Below are 18,570 nucleotides of genomic sequence, written 5' to 3'. Positions count from 1 at the left end.
GGTGAAAGGAGCAAAATGCATAGAGATAAATAAGAGCATTCATTGCCAAGTACTCTTAAAACTATTGTATGGTTAGGTAAGAGAGTAGCAAAGTTTTTTTTTTTTTTTTTTTTGCTACAACTTCCCTCTAGCAAAAACATATTCCCAGTATGGCTCCAGGGTTTTCCAGCCCCAGTTTCTCTGATCTGATCTGCGTACTCTCACGGCAGTCACACTCACACAGGCGCAGAGGGAAACTACATTTCCGCCTTCATCTAAAGTCCGTCCCACAACGTGAAGTCCGCACTTCCTAAATGATAACACCGCAGTGCAATGCGGCCAGCTGCTGGCTCTGAACGAACCCTCCTGGATTCCCGTTACAAAAAGTGACCCACGGCACACTGAGCCCGTCTCGAGCAGCAGCTCCTCTCCGCGTCTCACCTGTTCGGAAAGGAGCCCTTACAGGTATGAAAGCTGCTTCTAACTGCGGAAGAAGTTTCACACGTAGGCGTATTTTGTTTTCAGACGAGCTGGATTTACCGTAACCCACAGGGCAGTTGGAGTTAGTAACCAACATTACCAGCAGTTATTTCTGGCGGCACGGCTGAAAAAAACTGTTTTCTTGCTCCTGTCACGTTACCGTCAGGGCTAAATTAAAGGGCGACTGACGAGCAGCAGCACCGGGTCCAGGTGAGCTACGGCTACAGCTCCTACATCGGTTAGTAGCGCGAGCCCTGCTAAACTAATTAAACACCTAGCTTCAAGTAGCTAACCGCGTATTAACGTCGTTTTAATAGAGCCTTTGATGTAGACGTTTAGTAACAGGTAAAAAACCGTGTTAGTGGTGATATCCGTGGAGGTATTTGTCTACTGACAGAGCTTTAATTAATGTAACACCTGCTTTTAATGGGAAAAATGGCTGCTGTGATGACATGAACTCAACTAGCCTGTTTAAAGCTAATAAATTAATAAATAAATGCAAATACTAGAGGTGGGCGGATCGAGTCAAAAATTGAAAGTATCGATACCAACGCCGGTATTGGTGTCAGATCGATACTAGCATAATAGGATCGATACTTTTTTTTCTATTCTCAGTTTGACATGTAGCCCACTGCATTGTGTTAAATTATTTATTTATTTTAGAAATATAAAAAAACCTCAATCTATCCAACATTTCCTTTCCGTTTAACCTTATTAGTGTCTCGGGTTTGGGTTGGAGCCTGTCATGCAGTATGAAAGATGTCTCAACCTTGTTGTGTAGACTGTCACATTGATTTTATTTACAGCCTACAGCACATTTTAATTAATAAAAGATGACCAAAAGTGCTTTACAGACAGGCACATTTACATTCCAGGCCTCCCCCCCCCCCCCCCCCCCCCCCCAAAAAAAAACCCAGTTTCACAATAAATGAAAAGCCAAAAGGTTTTGTTTTAACAACTAATTATTGTAGAAAGTAAAAACCACCATGATTTAGTGATCTCTAAATCTGTTTAGAATATGCAAATTGATCCTGGTTCATCTCGTATGTCATGACACACTGCTATACCCCAGGTAAAGTACCTTTACAAGTCAAAAGTATCTATATTGGTTATGCTGGCCCTGCATTACTTGGTATCAGATTGACACCGGAATTTGCAGTATGGCAATGCACTGACAAATACTACAACAGCATCCGATACTAACCTCTTTATTTTAGCATTTGTTTGTTTTATGATTGGATAACCTTGGTTCTGTCTCCCAAGGCTAATAATAGTAACCCTCCCTTCTCATTTCTTCCAGTATGTCAGGTATTACAGCCAGTACAATAAGCTACCTGTGGTCTGTAGACGATGTCCTCGGGCAGGGGGCTACTGCCAGCGTCTACAAAGCACGCCATAAGGTAACCACAGGATGGTTTTATCATCTCATCGTACTCACAGGAAAAGTCATTCACATCAGTGCTGCCGTCATTATTGAAATTTCAGCCTGCTTTTCTTCTTCTTTTGCTCAGAGCAATACCAGGATGTACGATAAGAAAAGCTGTGGTTTCAGAGATGCTGTTGATTGCTGACACATTTGCGCAATGCTGTGATGTATCTGTGATGCAAATGTGCATGCGTGTTGCAGAGGTCGGGTGAACTGGTGGCCGTCAAGGTGTTTAACATAATGAGCTACAACCGCCCCCACGAGGTCCAGATGAGGGAGTTCGAGATGCTCCGGAAGCTCAATCACAGCAATATTATCAAGCTATTCACCGTGGAAGAGGTAAGAATACAAAAAGATATCTATATTAAAAGAAGAAGAAAAATATTAGCAACATGTAAAAGAAGCACACCTCACGGTTAATCCCTCACCTTTCAGCTGCCCTCTAAACAGAAGGTGCTGGTGATGGAGTATTGTTCAGGAGGGAGTCTCCTAAGCCTGCTCGAGGAGCCGGAAAACGCCTTTGGTCTTGCTGAAACAGAGTTCCTCACAGTATTGCAGTGTATAGGTGGGTGTGTATATGTGGTATCGGTCTGTAATTTTATACACTTGTTTCTGAAACTTTCCACCCTCTGTTCTCTTCAGTGCAAGGTATGAATCACCTGCGGGAAAATGGAGTGGTACACCGGGACATTAAGCCAGGGAACATCATGCGGCAGGTTGGGGAGGACGGCAGGTCTGTTTACAAGCTGACAGACTTTGGAGCAGCAAGAGAGCTCGAAGATGACGAGAAGTTTGTCTCCATTTATGGAACTGAAGAGTATCTGGTAAGATAGCGGACTCACTGAGCATACCTCTGCCAGGTTTCCTGAATACTTTGGGGACCTTAGAATAAGTGAAGACTGATTACAGTTTATTATGTTTTTAGTGCTGGTTTGCTTGTGATAGTAGTATTAGTTGGGCTCTAGAGTGCGACCAATTAGGTCGCACATGCGACCTAATTTCTGAATGGTGCGACTAAAAAGTATCCTAGGTCACACCGGTGCGATCAGCCGTTTGAGTAAAAAAAAGTCTCCGCAGCTCTGTCTACGTGTGGTCAACAACAGACACACATTATGCCCATATCGTGGTCTAAACCAATCAGAGATAGTCAGGGGCGGGACCTCTCTGATTGGCCCTGGTCCAGATATTCCTGTAGGCCTAGGTGTGTGTACGTTTGAAAGTACAGGCGGATAGAGAAAGGTGAGTAGTCAATAATCAATTTTCTGATTAAAATTGATTTTAGCTTGAATAATGCGATATCGATTCATTAAATCCTGATATAATATAAATATATTTTAACAGAAACGGCAGAATCTCAAGTTAAACCTCACAAAACTATTTCAACAACCACCAAACAGCTAAAACAGTAAATGAGAGCAGGTAAAAGGATTCCAGACAAAGACGTAAACACAAAGCATGGACCCGATGCATCAGAATCTGTGAGATGTCGGCTTTCCCACCCGACGGCACTTATGCCCCCACGCTGTCGGGGCTGAAAGCCGACAGCTCACAGATGGTGAAGCTGCAGGTGTTGTCTCTCTCCAACCAAAATTCACTGAACCAGCAGCAAAAGAAGATCTAAATTACGCTTCACATTTGATAAACATCGCCATTAATTCCCTCTTACTTTTGCTGTTTTGCTTCCACCATGATAAAATCACATTTCCTGCACAGCTCTCTCTCTCACTGTATTTTGAGAACAGTTTCCCATCTCAAATCTGTTTTCTGCGTTATTCGTTCGCTTGTTACACACAAGTCGTGTACAGCGCTGTCGGCCGCTGTTTTTTTTTTTAAAATTGTATTTTTCCCAAGAATGACCTCTGACAAGAAAACCTAATTTCTGCTGTTTAATACTGAAGAAATGTAAACTTTTTTAAAATTATGCCAAATTGCAAAACTAGCTGTGTCTCTAATAAAACCTCTGTAACACTGGTCCAGAGACAGCATCAGATAATGAGCCACATACGATTGACTCCGAGCCAGAGCCCATTGAAAGTAAAAGGGGGAAAATGTATACAATAGAAGAGAGTGGCTTGACCAGTTTCCCTGGCTAAGATACAGTAAAGCTGACAACATGATGCACTGCATTTACTGTCGTGAGTGTGGAAGGACCATGGCCGGCAATACTGCAGTTGTGACTGGTGCTAATACGTTTCGAACTGAAATGCTGAGACAGCACAGTGTATCCAGAAAACACATTATATGCCGCGATAAATGCACTGCCCAAGTGTCCCCTCTCCCCACTGCCTTTCACAGCAGGCAGCAGGAAACAGGTCATCAGAGGAGGCAGAGATCATGAAAGTTAAGCTAGTTAAGCAAGTTTAACATTGCCTACAATATTGCCAAAGAGTGGCAAAGTGCCAAAGCACTTTAAGCACAAGCACTTTTTCAGTAACTTATCTTTCTTGTAGAACTGTGCTCCAAATAAAGAACTTTGTGCTGACAAGATTGTTAGTTAATCAGATTACAAATCAATATTGTCTGTATGGACAGCAATTAAAAAAATTTTTTTTTTAAAAAGTGAACATGTAAAACTGTCGTGTTAAGCGATGTGGTTGAAAGATTTGGGTGCACCTAACTTTTGTGCTGGTGCACCTAAGAAAAAAGTTAGGCACACCAGTGCAACTGTGGCAAAAAGTTAGTCTAAAGCCCTGATTAGATAACTGCTTGGCTAATGCTAAATGAATGCTCAGACAACATGATTGGTCAGTTGCGATGGTGATTGTCGACCGACACTGTTATGATGATGTAGGAACAACACCAACGCTGGGATATCAGCAGATGTACATGCTTCCATTAGGACAGCAAACAGGAGTTTTTAGCCACCACACACGTGCTGCTGTGCATTCCTTCAAAATCCTACTGTACGGCACTGGACTTGAATCACCTAGGAGCCAATCGAATGCTGATTCACTGACGAGTGGACCAGAATAGAAAAGGGAGAATGTGGAAAAAAAATCAAAGATTTAAAAAAAAAATACAGCAGGAAAAGCACAGACAATAGCTGTAGTGGATACTTTCCATCGTTTTTGTCTGAGGGACGAACAACAGGACAGGGAAGAGTAGCCCACTCACTGACTGGAATACATGTTTTTTACACTGCCTCCATCAACAGCAAGCGCTCTCTGCAGGTCCACTACCCCGGCTAAAGAATAAAACAAGCATTAGACGCAAAACATCCCCAGTTTGAGACCAGGAGGAGACACAAACCCAGCCTCAAGGAGTCAAAAATAAGTGATCAAGCTTGGACAAATGAAAGGAGTGAGGAAGGGTATCTGTGGCAAATCAAACAAGCAGATCCATCTGCTGTGGCAAACCCTTGGAAAATAAGAGAGCGACAAAAAGTTTCTTAGAGAAAACATTGTGTCGCAGTATCTTTATATAAAAACCTTGTATGCATCAGATTTAATAAAACATAACATGAAAGAAGTCTCTGTATCTTCTCACCATATTTCACTTTAATCTTTGAAGTAATTTAATTATCAAGATATAAAAATAGGTCAGATGAAATGATAGAAGACATCTGGACATTCCTGCTGTGTTACTGAATGTTGTCTCCAGCGGGTAGTGGACATGCAGTTGTCTTATATTATTTTTTCAGGTTCGGGTTAGCCTGCAGGTGGCCTTGACATGGTCCGTTGCATTTATGCTCCATTTGCACTACAGTTAAAAACATTTATGATGATGAGTTTTCCAACAGAAAATCTTTTTACTGGCTTACTGTAGGGACAGTGAAAGAGTGCATTCATTCCCATCTAATGACTGGGGTCAATAAAAAGTATATAACATAACATGTTCGCAAGGAGTGTTGATTTTTAAAGTAAAAGCTTGAAATCGATGCACTTTCATATTGCAATAATTAAAATGCTTCCTTCAGCACTCGGGAGTGGGCTTGCAGCCTTGTCCCCACTAAACTAGTTTGCTTTTCCCAATTTCCCTAATGGAATATCTTACCTTGTAAACTCTGATCTGAATCTCTGTGTTATGTTAGATTAGGTTGAGACCAACACCTCTGCGAGTGATTTAACCTGAGGTAGATGTGAAAATGTTTTGTTACCAGGGTCCGATTTCACAGTAAAATGGACAGTATCCAAGTGACATTTAAATGACAATCTTCAGGAGCCCAAATTTGAATATTACAAGGCAGCCTGCATGATCAGGACTAGGTAGCCATCTAGTGGTCACATTTATTAGTTATAACAGCCATTCCTAAAATCAAGAGTGCTGCAGCCCACTTAAAAACCAGAAAATCCCATGGGGCTCATCTAGTCTTAAATCTTCACTCACTAATCAAAATACTATGGCTGATGGCTATAAATTTCAAATGCTACCCAGTCATACGTAACGTCTTAAAGGCCAATGTGTGACCCACCTGCCACTGGCACACAAACTTTGATACAAGAGCAGTGACTTTAGGCCAAAATAATGAGTAATATCACAAACTCACAAGCTTTTATCACCAGTTTTAAGTCACTTTTTATATAAATAAATATATTTATATAAATATGTAACAGTACATACATCTGAGGAATTTCAAACTGACCTTCTGTTGTTTCTGCGGCCCATCTGTGGTGCCTTTGCACCCCACAAGGGGGCCCCAGCCGATACTTTGGGAATCACTGCGTTATCAGAACAAAAGGTGAACTATGTAGACTTGACTGATACACAGCGCTGGATCGAAATGGCGCACTGTGGCTCACTATGAAGGTGCTTTGACTGTGTTTTCTCTTTTTCATGTGTGTGTGTAGCACCCAGACATGTATGAGCGTGCGGTGCTACGTAAACCTCATCATAAGTCTTACGGGGTGAGTGTCGACCTGTGGAGTATTGGTGTGACCTTATACCACGCTGCCACTGGGAGTCTTCCCTTCACACCATATGAAGGACCACGAAGGAACAAGCCCATTATGTAAGTTAATACATTAGAGTTCTTAAAGCCCCCAACTGAAACCACAGCTAACATCTGTACATCTACATGTACCAGCCATGATCAATGTTAGTAACTGTGCCTTAGGACATATATTTATGTATTTCCTCTGAACCATTTTGGGGTTTTTGTTTTGTAGGTTCAAAATAACCACAGAGAAACCTATGGGGGCGATAGCTGGAATACAACGGAGAGAGGGCGGACCTATAGAGTGGAGCTATCACCTACCTCACAGCTGCCAGCTGTCACAGTATGCCACCTAATAAAAACAACTAAATCCTATTTATACACACAATTCCTTGTCACCATCAAACCCTCATGGTTTTTTTTGTCTCTCTTTGTTGTTCCCTTTCCTTGCTCTCCCTGTCTCTGTGGCTGTAGGGGTCTAAGGGTGCAGCTGGTTCCAGTACTAGCAGGTATAATGGAGGCTGACCAGGAAAAGTGTTGGTGCTTTGACCAGTTCTTCACAGCCACCACAGATATATTGCAGCGGCAAGCAGTTCACCTCTTTTCTCTGCAGCAGGCCATTGCACATTGCATCTACATACACCACTACAACACGTAAGTCTGCAGAGGCCTTTATGGGTGGCCTTTTTTTTTTTTTTCTTTGGCATTTTTTGTTTATTAAAAAAATGTAGTGCAAGCTCAGTATCTTGGTGAGAGGTTGCATTTGTTACTGACAATGATGTGAAACCATCTTGTTTTCTGGAATTTATACAAGAAATACGCAGCAGCAGAACTTGCAGAATAATGAGGTGTAATATGTGTTATAGTTTTAATGTGGTAATGCCAGTAAATTCTGTGCTGAGCTGTGGATTATATCTGTAATCTCAAATTGCTTTTTTAAAGCCTTTCACTCTCAGTTAATAGAATCTGTGCAGTAGAACTCAGAGCGTTTGAGGACAGAGCAGATTTGTATGTTACGTTTGTAATTTAAGAAATCGTGATTTTTATGCAAACAAAACTGTAAGGCATTGTTGCTGCTATTTCCTCATCTTTTTTGACTCCATGTTTCCTGTTTTTGTCTCTGCCAGCACTGAAAAAAAGACAAAAAGCTAAAAAAAAAAATACTATTAATAATTATTTTACATTTATTTTTGTATAAAAATATGTCTGCAACTCAGCTTTATGGTAATCTGACCATTATTTTTTTGTCATTGTTTATGAAGCGAACTAAAGGTTTAAAAGACTTACTGACACATGTAATCACCTAGATTTAATACACTTTATTTGTGGGGATTTGGATATTTAATAAGAAGAACACCAATGACAAGAACAAATCAAAAGGGTATTCAAACCCTCCAGCACCAGGAGAAAACTGTGTGTCAAAAAGAAAGAAGTTAACTAAATAAGCTTCACTCCAAACAGCAGCGACCAGGCACACTGAGAACAGTCTTAAGAAGCAAACTTGCTCCTGAAATTTAAAAATGTGTCTAACAAAATGAAAATGAAATCTGTCTCTCTTCTCAACCAGAGTATCAATCTTCTTCGAAGAGGTGGCGTCTCAGACAGGTATAGGGGTACAGCAACAACATCTCATGTACCTCGGACATGACCTGCTCTTGGAGGGCAGCATGAAGGTGGTCAATCTTCCACGAACTTCACCTTCTCAGCCCCTCATTCTGCTCAGCTATGCACCTGAAGCAAACACCAGCCTGCCATTCAGAGAACGTAAGACCGAGATTTGCATAACTGAAATATGTATGTGTTAAGTTTTGAGAAAAAGGTGTCAGTTTCTGTCTCAACAGAAATATTTTAGCTGGTTTAATAACATAGCAATCACATAGTTATCACACAGTTGCACAGACATGATTACACATTTTCATGAATTATATATTTTTTGCGATGTATTTCTTTTGTCCTCTGCAGCAGAGAGTCCCATCATCCCAGCCAGGTTTGACGTCATGGCAGATTACAATTTCTCCAAGGTAAATGCTCCCTGTTATTAGTTTAAAATATTATTTAATATATTATTTTATATACTAAACACTTTTCATATCTGCCTTCTTTTCCCCCGATCCCCTTTTATTTTTAGATTGTAGTAGGTGTAGTCCACCAGTATCTGAGGATAGTACAACTGCTGCACACGCACCGGGAGTTGCTGCTGCAGGGATATTACAGCTACATGTGAGACACAAACAGATAAAAATTATTTGTTAGTCTTCTTGGAATTCTGTGCCTCCCGGGTGTTTTTTCCCTTCGGTTTATGTTCTGTGTTTCCCTATTTTTCTTGTTTCTTAGAATGAAATTGCGCAACGAGTGCAGAGAAGCCTTGCACAGTATTGCCATGGTCACCATTAGACTGCAGTCCTGCCTCAATGCAGAACACAGGATTCGCACGCTGTAAGTTTGTCTGCACACTTTTTAACCCTAAGCTGTAAAAGGCTGAAGAGGTATTGTTGTTGTAGCAAGTTTTCTGGAAATCTTGTGAATGTGATAACTCAAGAAGGAAGTCACCTGGGATTTTGAAATGAATACATACAGTGTATCTGCTAGAAGGCTGAAGGGTAGCACTGGCACCCGTAAGTGTTTTTAGAATAAGCACAGAAAATTAATTCTGTAAAAGTGCACTCGAGATGGTAAAGTGCACTTTTACACGAATTTGTTTGCAATAATTCAGGCATACTTGTTACCTGAGGTAGATTTTTTTTTTTTTTTTTTATCTTGACAAATGAGGCTAGGTCTTGTGTAAACATAGACACAAAACATTTCTAATGTTCCTGATACTGTAATAATGCCATCTTTAACCTATAACCTTCCTTTGTCCGCCAATATCTGCTACATTTCTTAGAGGCCCTTACACTTCAGAAAATCAAGGCTCAGCTGCTAATGGTCAAAGGTTGCGGCAGGTGAGTACCAAGAGCAAAAAACAGAGACGAGCTCGACTGACGCAGTTATACAGGTCCCAATTAAAACTGTACAATTAAAACTCGAATTACGTCTTATCTTTGTGAGGGTTTAATACCTTTTTGCTGTTTATTATGAATTTATATATAAACAGGCACATTGCCTTAGTGTTATAGGACGATTTAAACCTGGTATGCAAAGGAGTTAGTTCCCTCGCAGTTGACTGAAATTCAATATCACGAGAGACAGGCAGAAAGCATAGCTTATATTTGATGCGTCTCATATTGAATCCTCTAAATGCGAGAGCTTGAATCGTAACTGATTGCACAGATTTGTGCTTTGTTGATGTATTGGGTGTAAGAATCTGAGATGCTTGTCTCCTCAGGTTCATCAACACCTACCTGCGTACAGCGCTGGTATCCAAGAGTTTCAGAACCGACTAGATCAACTGCAGATAGAACAGGCCAAGTTGGCAGAGACTCTGGCCAATGATAAGAGGTACTATCGGGGGCAGGGATTCAAAACTGCAGGATGGACAATTGGTTTTTTATAAGTGTTTATTATAACTAATTTCTTTTCTTATAGCTGCCAGAAGATAGAGATGCTGCTACAGAAGATAACTGCAATTCATCAGCATTATCGTAAAGACAGGCTGACCGGCAGTATGCACAACTTCTCTATAGATACTATAAATTTCTTGTTTGTGTTTCATATTATTCATCTGACAGATTTCTTCTTTTTCCCACAGAGCTAGCATACAATGATGAGCAAATCCACAAGTTTGAGAAGTGAGTATGCGTGTGTGATTATGGATTTGTGTTCGCACAGCTGTGCCCCAGCCTGTAAAGTACCTGCGCTGTCGTGTAATCTGTTTGTCATTCTTCCTTGACAGAATCCACCTGTCGAGCCACATTAAGCGAGTGAAATCTCTGTTCAGAGAAGACTGTGTGCAGAGATACAAAGAGGTTTTAGCCTCAACAAGAACATGGAACAGGTCAGAGCAAGCTACTCCTTCATTAAAATAACCTTTAGCAGTCATTCAAACAGTTGATCAAAGCTGATATTGTATGTTATTGATTAACCCTGGTCATCATCACTGTATGTTTGTGTAACATGGAATACAGGTTACATACTTTATGCACTTTGATTCTCTGTCTTTTAAATGTGTTTAAGTAGAGTAGAAACATTTTAATTTAAAATACAGGTTAAAAACATATATGGTATAAAAGATGGGTGGAACCACGCAACTTGTGAAGCCTCAAACTGAGAATTTTTGCCACCTTGACCAGACAAACGATTGTGATTGACAAGTCATTATCCAGTGACTACATGGTGGTTTATCTTTCTTTTTGGCTCAAGTAATGACCATAATAAGGCTGGGTGGTTCGCTCCCTACTCCAATCGTCCTCCTTTGGACGATAGCATCACCAGCAGCAAGCAAAGATGTTATCCACCCTCTATAATACACAATATGTGTTCCAAACAAAAACACACACAAAGAAAAAAAATTCTTACTTCCACCATGAAGAAATGTCTACATAGTTGACATACAATACTGATTGATTTAGCCATCTGCAATTTGTTGCTGGCATTCAACTGAATCCAGTGAAATTTTCTTCAGGTTTATTTATTACAGCTCCAATTCACAACAAGAGTTGCCTCAAGGCAAGGCTTAATATTTTAAGGTGAAAAAACTACAATAACACAGAAAGCACAGAAATAACATAGAAAACACCAACAAACAGAAACCCCCAATGAGAAAGTATTTGGCGACAGTGGGAAGGAAGAACTCCTTTTTAACAGGAAAAAGCCTCCTGTAGTACCAGGCTCAGGGAAGGGCAGCCATCTGCCGGCTGGGGGTGAGGGAAGGAAATCTGTGGAAGAGCGCCACAGATTAATAATAATTAATGATTACATCAGAGTGTTGTATAAACACATGGACAGGGAAAAAGGTGAGTTTTTCATAGGAGGCTCCAAGCAGCCTAGTCATATTGCAGCACGACTAAGGGAGAATTCAGGGTCACTTGATCCAGCCCTACCTATAATTTTTATCAAAAAGGAAGGTTTTAAGCCTAATCTTAAGGTTTGACTTCTCTGAGGTCCTCCTCTTTTCCCCCTGGCTGGCAGTTCAGTATTCTATATCCTTTATGCAATATATCCACGGTCCCTCCTTCAGTTCAGTTCAGTTCAGTTTTATTTCAAACATGTGCATTCCCAATCATTACAAAATATCTTTCCATTCTTTTGTTTGAAAAGGAGTAGGCAGAAGTATACACTTATTAGTCCCTACCCCCTCAAGTTTTAACTCTCATTGATTTCATTTTCTTTTAGTCTTAAATTAAACAAACAACATATGAAGCAAAAGTAAAGCAAAGACAAAACAAACAAACAATAAAACAAAACAAATAAACAAGCCCCACCACAGTATAGTTACTTTTATATAAATAAAGACAGAATGGTTACATTGGCAGATTCACAAATTATGAAACAAACAAACTAAAACACTATTACGAACAACATTACCGCCCTGGGTTAACCCTGTTTTCTTCATTCTTATATTTGTTTAAAATTTGTTTTTTATATTTTATTTTAAACTAGTTTATGTTGTTACTTTCTTTAATTTCTTCTGTTAGAATGTTCCATAATTTAACTCCTGCTATAGAGATAGACATACTTTTTAAAGTTGTTCTAACACTTTGTATTTTTTTAATTCCATTTCCCTCTTAAGTTATACCCACCTTCTCTTTCTATAAACAATTTACAGATTTCTTTTCGAAGCATTTTATTTCTTACTTTATATATTATTTGCGCTGTTTTAAACTCCACCAAGTCTTGGAATTTAATAGCTTGCATTTTGAAAAATAGTCAATTTGTATGATCCCTGTACCCTGCATTATTAATCTAGTGGCCCTTTTCTGTATTATTGTTATTGTTTGTGTATTACTTTTGTATGTGTTTCCCCAGACCTCTACACAGTAGCTCATATACAGCAGTAGTAAAGCACAGTATAATATGTGCAGTGCTTTCTGATCCAATATTTGCTTTGCTTTCCCCAGGATGGCAATGCCCCGTGCCAATTTCCCTCGAACATAAGTAATTTGTGGTTTCCAACAGACCTTGTGGTCAATGATCACACCAAGAAATTTTATTTCATTTACTCTTTCTAAATATACATTGTCAACACATATTTCTACTTGGATATTTTTCTTTTGGTTTCCAAACAACATAAATTTGGTTTTATCTAGATTCAATGATAATTTATTTATATCAAACCACTTCTTTAATATTGTTAAATCCTGTGTGATCATCTCCAAAACACAACTCCTCTGCACATGTACAAACCATCTCAGCCTTGCCTCTCTAACTTTGACTCCACGCTGTTCAACCTGAGATGCCCCTCTTATCTACTCAGTTCTGCACTCACAGACACTTGAACAAACACTTGGCAAGAGTGGAAAGTAAAAACTCTTTTAACAGGAAGAAACCAACAGTAGAACCCGGCTCAGGAAGGGGCGGGCAACCCCAATAAACTGCCTTTTAAAGCATTAAAAACAGACATTTAAAATAAGCATTTGACATTCCGATATCAAACATTTATCATTTTGTCAGTAATGCTTTTTTTAAATTATCTTTCATCATTGTGATAAAGTCATTGGACAATAAAAATGCAAAAAACACCACGACCATGATTGTTGATCTTTAAGCATTTCTTTCATTTGGCAGCACTGTCTGTCAGTGGGTATCCAGTCTCCGTGGAAAATTACTTTATGCTTGAGCAACTAAAACAGGAACAGGATAGAATTTTTGTTTACTCGTGTGGCCAGCGATAGCTTTCCCATGGCAGGCAGTGGAATAACTGGAGCAACAGGAAACTCTGACTTAGGAAAAGAAGGTGAAGGAGTGCGAAGCCAAAAGGACACAAGGGTGAATAACATTTTTGGCATTCACTTGATGGTTAAAAATTTGAAGAAAAAGTTATTTCTATGAGGTCGTTGAGCCTTTAACCCTGCCTAGTTACCAGCCTAATGATAGTGTTTAATAACTGAAAGCAGGGTGGTCTTTCCAAGAATGGTGCAGGATGGTGGGTGTGGGTTTGAAAACCTGTCTCAAGTGTGCTTCTACATTTGTTTGCAGCCTTATGGTGGAGATGCAGACCCGACTGCAGGACTTCAGTTCTTTCTCTGCAGGCTTAATGGCAGACTTAGAGATGAGTGAGCAGTGCCAGAATAAGGTCAGTATCCCTCTTTTCATGCCTAGGAGACACAGTCTTGACAGTTCCTGTCATGACTGTGCTTGCATACCTTATGCATAAACATGGAGTCTGACATGCATTTTTCCTCTGCTGCATTTTTGTTTGTGCTCAGTAGTTATTGTATTAGTGATGTCGCGCATGTCAGTGACTATGTCATGTCTCATTTGTCGTCCTCAGGTTATGGACAGAATCCTTTACACTCTGCAGTCCAAAAGACCAGAACAACAGCCAGCAGTCATACCCAAAGACAATGACCAGATGGTCTCCAGGTGTGTGTGTGTGTGTGTGTGTGTGTGTGTCTGTAAAATTAAGGCATTTCCCGACTGCCATTGCAGTATTTCTTTCTTTTTTGTAGGATGCACCATTTGAAGGAGGAAATGGAGATTCTGGTGAGGGAGCTACAGTGTAACAACGGTATTATAGAGAGGTCAGTGGTGTGACCACCTTACTGTTAATAAATCTCAACTGTCAAAGCACATGCAGCATGATGCTGATGGTATTTCTGTGGTTCCATAGCCTGGGAGCCGTGAACTCTCCTGCAGCTCTGGAGCCGACTCTGGCCAGACCTTCTACACTGTGACACAAGAGCACTGTCTCTGGATCTTGCCTCTAAAAGGCGCACGCACACTCTCTGAAAATCACCTCATCTTAAGTGCCATTAATGAATGTACTGGCCTTTCAAGGACCATCTACTGTGTTTGTTTTTATGTGCTTCCTCTTCCTTTAACAATCAATGAAATGTCTTTATCAATTTAGGAATAAGATAAGCATAAAGAGAAAGGAGGATAGGCTTCAGATCTGTGTGTGTGTGTGTGTGTGTGTGTGTGTGTTCCTGTCTAGCTATCTTTGTGAGGACCGAAATCTGCATTCTACTATACTTGTGAGAACCAACAGTCACTTGTGAGGACACACTCGCTGGTCCTCACAAGTTTGAAGGCCTTTTTGAGGCTCAAAAAGTGGTTTTAGTGTCAGGGTTACAGTTAGGTTATGGTTAGGTATAAAAGAGAGTTTGATTTAGTTCTCTTTTGTTAAAGTTTTTATTGCACGGTCCTAGGGGCCGCTGGATCATCCAGATTTCTCCTTTAAGGCTCCTGTTAAACTTTTCTGCTCCTCTTCTCCTTCCCTCGACGGTCCTCTTTGGTGAATACTGTAGTCGTCCCTTCTGACTGACTGGTCCTTATATTAAGTTATTGTGTAAAAAATCAGCTTAGCTAACGGGAAGAGTGGTATATATAAAAAAATATTTTAAAAAAATCCTATAAATAAACTAAAAACATTATATTAAAACCAGAAAGGCAGACAGATTCCTCTATCAATCTGTGGAGGGGATTTAGCCTCCACAGAACACTGAGTCTTTTTGTGTTTTATTTTGTGCTCTTCATATTAATTGTGAGGTCATGCACTTGTTAGTATTCATCATAGCCACACAATTTTCTGTTAGTTTTTATAAATCACACATTTATTTACAACTCTATAGTATACATGCAATGTCAGTGCAAGAGGAAACTGTCTAATCCAGCGGTCCCCAACCTTTTTTGCGCCACGGACCGGTTTATGCCCGACAATATTTTCACGGACCGGCCTTTAAGGTGTCGCGGATAAATACAACAAAATAAAACTAGTACCGGTACCGAAAAAAAGAAGATTTATTCATAACACACGTGAAAAGACCCAGGAAAACCGAGTTAACGATAAAAACGATAACAAAATAACGCTGAAAACCGATAAAAACCCTGAAAACCATACATTTCACACCTGAGCCTCAACTCTCGCGGCCCGCTACCTAACGACTCACGGACCGGTACCGGTCCGAGGCCCGGGGGTTGGGGACCGCTGGTCTAATCCATCTGATATGAATATAATATTCTTTATATAATTATTTAATATTTTAACTATAAAATTAATTACAAACCTTATTTCTACCACTAATAGAGTCTTGTTTGTTTGTTTGTTTGTTTGTTTTCGGTGACAATTGGTTGCAGTTCGTTTAGATGAAAAGGACACATCACTGCTCCTCCTCCATTCTCTACTGCCACCTAATATTTTAACACCACCGAACCTCCACAGGTTAACATGCGATGTTTAAAAAAATCTCCCAAGGTCTCTATGTTACCTTCCCTCCTCTTTCACACCTGTTTCTGAAAAATAAAAAATAAACAGGGTTCCTAAAAAATAACACAACTCACTAAGCTGAATACAACTTCATCTGTTTGTCAGACCTGAATGGGCTTAATTTTACATATTCATTATATTTTTCCTCTCTACAGTATACCATAAGAACCATTAAAAAACCATACACATGTGAAATTCAGTATAATTTATTAAAGTAGCAGGATGTCAGAAATGCTTTCAATTAGGGACATTAAGGCCGCATAGGTCCCTGGTCTGTCCATCCTTCCTCCTTCGCTGACCGCCAGACCATCCTGGGTGGGCTGTGTGCTCATTTTGAGGCTCAAAATGTGGTTTTAGTGTCAGGGTTACAATTAGGTTATGGTTAGGTATAGGGTAAGGGTTAGGGTTAGGCATTCATTTTTAATGGTTAGGGTAAGGGGCTAGGGAAAGCATTATGTCAATAAAGGTCCTCACTAAGATAGCTGAACGTGTGTGTGTGTGTGTGTGTGTGTGTGTGTGTGTGTGTGTGTGTGTGTGTGTGTGTGTGTGTGTGTGTGTGTGTGTGTGTGTGCGCTGAGTATAGCAGTAATAAGATCAATAAAATCTTCATTAATGCCTTAAGTGTTATTGTATTTGTAATAGGCTGCCATAGAGATAGACAGCCAGGATAAAATGAATGCAAAGTCAGCTCTTACTCTGTTTTTTGTGGTCCTTTGTTTCACAGAAGAGGAAGAGTAGGCTCTGGAGAACCTTGAATAGTATATTTATCCAGACAGAGTGTGTACTAGTATGCAGGTTTTGATTATGTTTGGGATATAAAAACATTATAACATTATAAAAGACAGTATAAGATGTTTCTGTACAAATCTGCTCATAAACAGGAAAATGGTTGTACATGTAGACTCTGTATTTCTTTGTGTCTATTTGTGTGTTTCTGATGAAAAAAAGGCCTTCCAATGATTGATCATTCCACTTGATGATGAATTTGCTCTATTTCATCTTTTTTTAACCCACATTTGTTTCTGTTCCTGTTGGTTTTTAAGTGGAATGATAAAATAATTCTGTGTGTTTCATCATGGGAATCCCTGTAAAAGAGAAGCACGATTATGGGGAACTCAGGACTCACCACAGTGTCTTCTTTTTCTTTGCAGAAGGGCATTAAAGCTAACACTTCGATAACAGCTGACCAAAATGACATTATAAAGTGACATTAGCCACTGTGGTGCATGCTGGGGAAATCCCAGCTTTGTTATTTGTTGATCATGAAAGGTGGTATTTAGGGGGGAAATACTTGCTGTTTTTTCAACTTTTATTTATTTATTTGACTGTTTTGTAGTCTTTAAAAATAATTCAGTCAGAGCCAGATTTCAGACAGAAAAGTGGATGAAATCCTTTCCTGGCCCCTAATGTCAGGTTATGGTGGGTGTGAACGAATATCGTTGCTCTTAAACACCAAAAAACCCTGAAGTGAAAACGTAAAACAAGTGTGAGAAATTGAAAATGAAAGAAAGTGTGTGGGCAGGGCGTGGGCGTCCTCGTGGACTTTCTCAGATCAGTTGGGGGCGATGAGCTCAGCTGCCTCTGTGGTTATTTTTTTCAGCTCATATGACGTTTCTGGCAAATTGGAAAACTTTACTGTTTTTAGCCCACACAAACAAGTGTGACAGACAGACTTTGTGATATTTTACATTGAGACAAAATTCACCATACTGTCAGTCTAGAGTGAGGCCTACAAATCAGATTCAACAAATGTGCTTTTTACGCCTCCCAGTCAGTAAAAGTTGTAACCTGAGCCATTCTGGGTTTATTTTTTTGTTATGTGAAATAAAAACTATGCTTCTAAAATAAATATATACATATATTGGACAAGATTTGAGTTTCTGTCAGTTTGCTCAGTTTTGTTTTCACACCCTTCCTGATGAAGCTTTGGCACTAAGGTCTGTTGAGACTTGTCTTGTTGGTTAGAGACTTGTTAGTCTGCTGCCCAAAAAATGCTGTTTGTCTCGCAGTACTGAGTCAGAACCTTTCATTTTGCCCCTGACAAATCCCCTCCATGCAAAATAATACTAAAAGTAATAGTGAAACTGAACAGAGTCAAACAGAAACAAAACAGACTCGACAACAAAAAACTCAAAACAGAAATCAAATCATTTGAAAATACTTAGAATCGTAAGCCCCCATTAGAAATAAACTGACTTCACAAAAAGTGTTTTTTTTTGTCCATAATTTAAGAATTTAAACCATAAATATAAAAGGGATTTGACACAAGATGAAAATATTTACCTGAGGGGTCAAAGGTGAACTGAATTGGTGGTAATAATCTTTGGTGTAAATTCAAAGTCTACATATCTAATCCTCTTCCGTAACATATATCTGGACTCACAGCATAAACAGAACTTGACTGGATGGCGGAAGCATACAATCTCAAGGTGGTAATTCCACTTTTTTTTTTTAAATTGAGGTAAACATGCGGCATGTCAAATATCTTGGCCTTTAATTTGCTGTCCC

General features: G+C 39.7%; 1 protein-coding gene across 3 annotated transcripts; it reads left to right on the top strand.

Annotated features, from left to right (window-relative positions):
* Positions 1–308: 308 nt before the first annotated feature.
* Positions 309–15,597, top strand: ikbke (inhibitor of nuclear factor kappa B kinase subunit epsilon). 3 transcript variants are annotated; one of them, XM_063474361.1, is made up of 21 exons: positions 309–444; positions 1,760–1,859; positions 2,087–2,224; positions 2,321–2,450; positions 2,528–2,709; positions 6,673–6,833; positions 6,991–7,101; positions 7,233–7,412; positions 8,326–8,522; positions 8,721–8,779; positions 8,887–8,978; positions 9,093–9,194; positions 9,643–9,700; positions 10,084–10,196; positions 10,284–10,360; positions 10,447–10,486; positions 10,591–10,692; positions 13,833–13,929; positions 14,128–14,219; positions 14,306–14,377; positions 14,467–15,597. In XM_063474361.1, exons 2-21 carry the CDS (start codon positions 1,761–1,763, stop codon positions 14,528–14,530), a joined length of 2,166 nt encoding a protein of 721 aa, XP_063330431.1. In that variant the 5' UTR covers positions 309–444; position 1,760; the 3' UTR covers positions 14,531–15,597. The 3 variants fall into 3 exon arrangements, with proteins under 3 accessions (XP_063330431.1, XP_063330432.1, XP_063330433.1); XM_063474362.1 differs by lacking the exon at positions 309–444 and adding an exon at positions 546–669; XM_063474363.1 differs by lacking the exon at positions 309–444 and adding an exon at positions 546–697.
* The last annotated feature ends 2,973 nt before the right edge of the window (positions 15,598–18,570 follow it).

The sequence above is a fragment of the Pelmatolapia mariae genome, linkage group LG5 (genome assembly GCF_036321145.2).
Source record: "Pelmatolapia mariae isolate MD_Pm_ZW linkage group LG5, Pm_UMD_F_2, whole genome shotgun sequence".
NCBI classification, from domain to species: Eukaryota; Metazoa; Chordata; class Actinopteri; order Cichliformes; family Cichlidae; genus Pelmatolapia; species Pelmatolapia mariae.
This window is presented reverse-complemented; position numbering and strand designations above follow the sequence as displayed.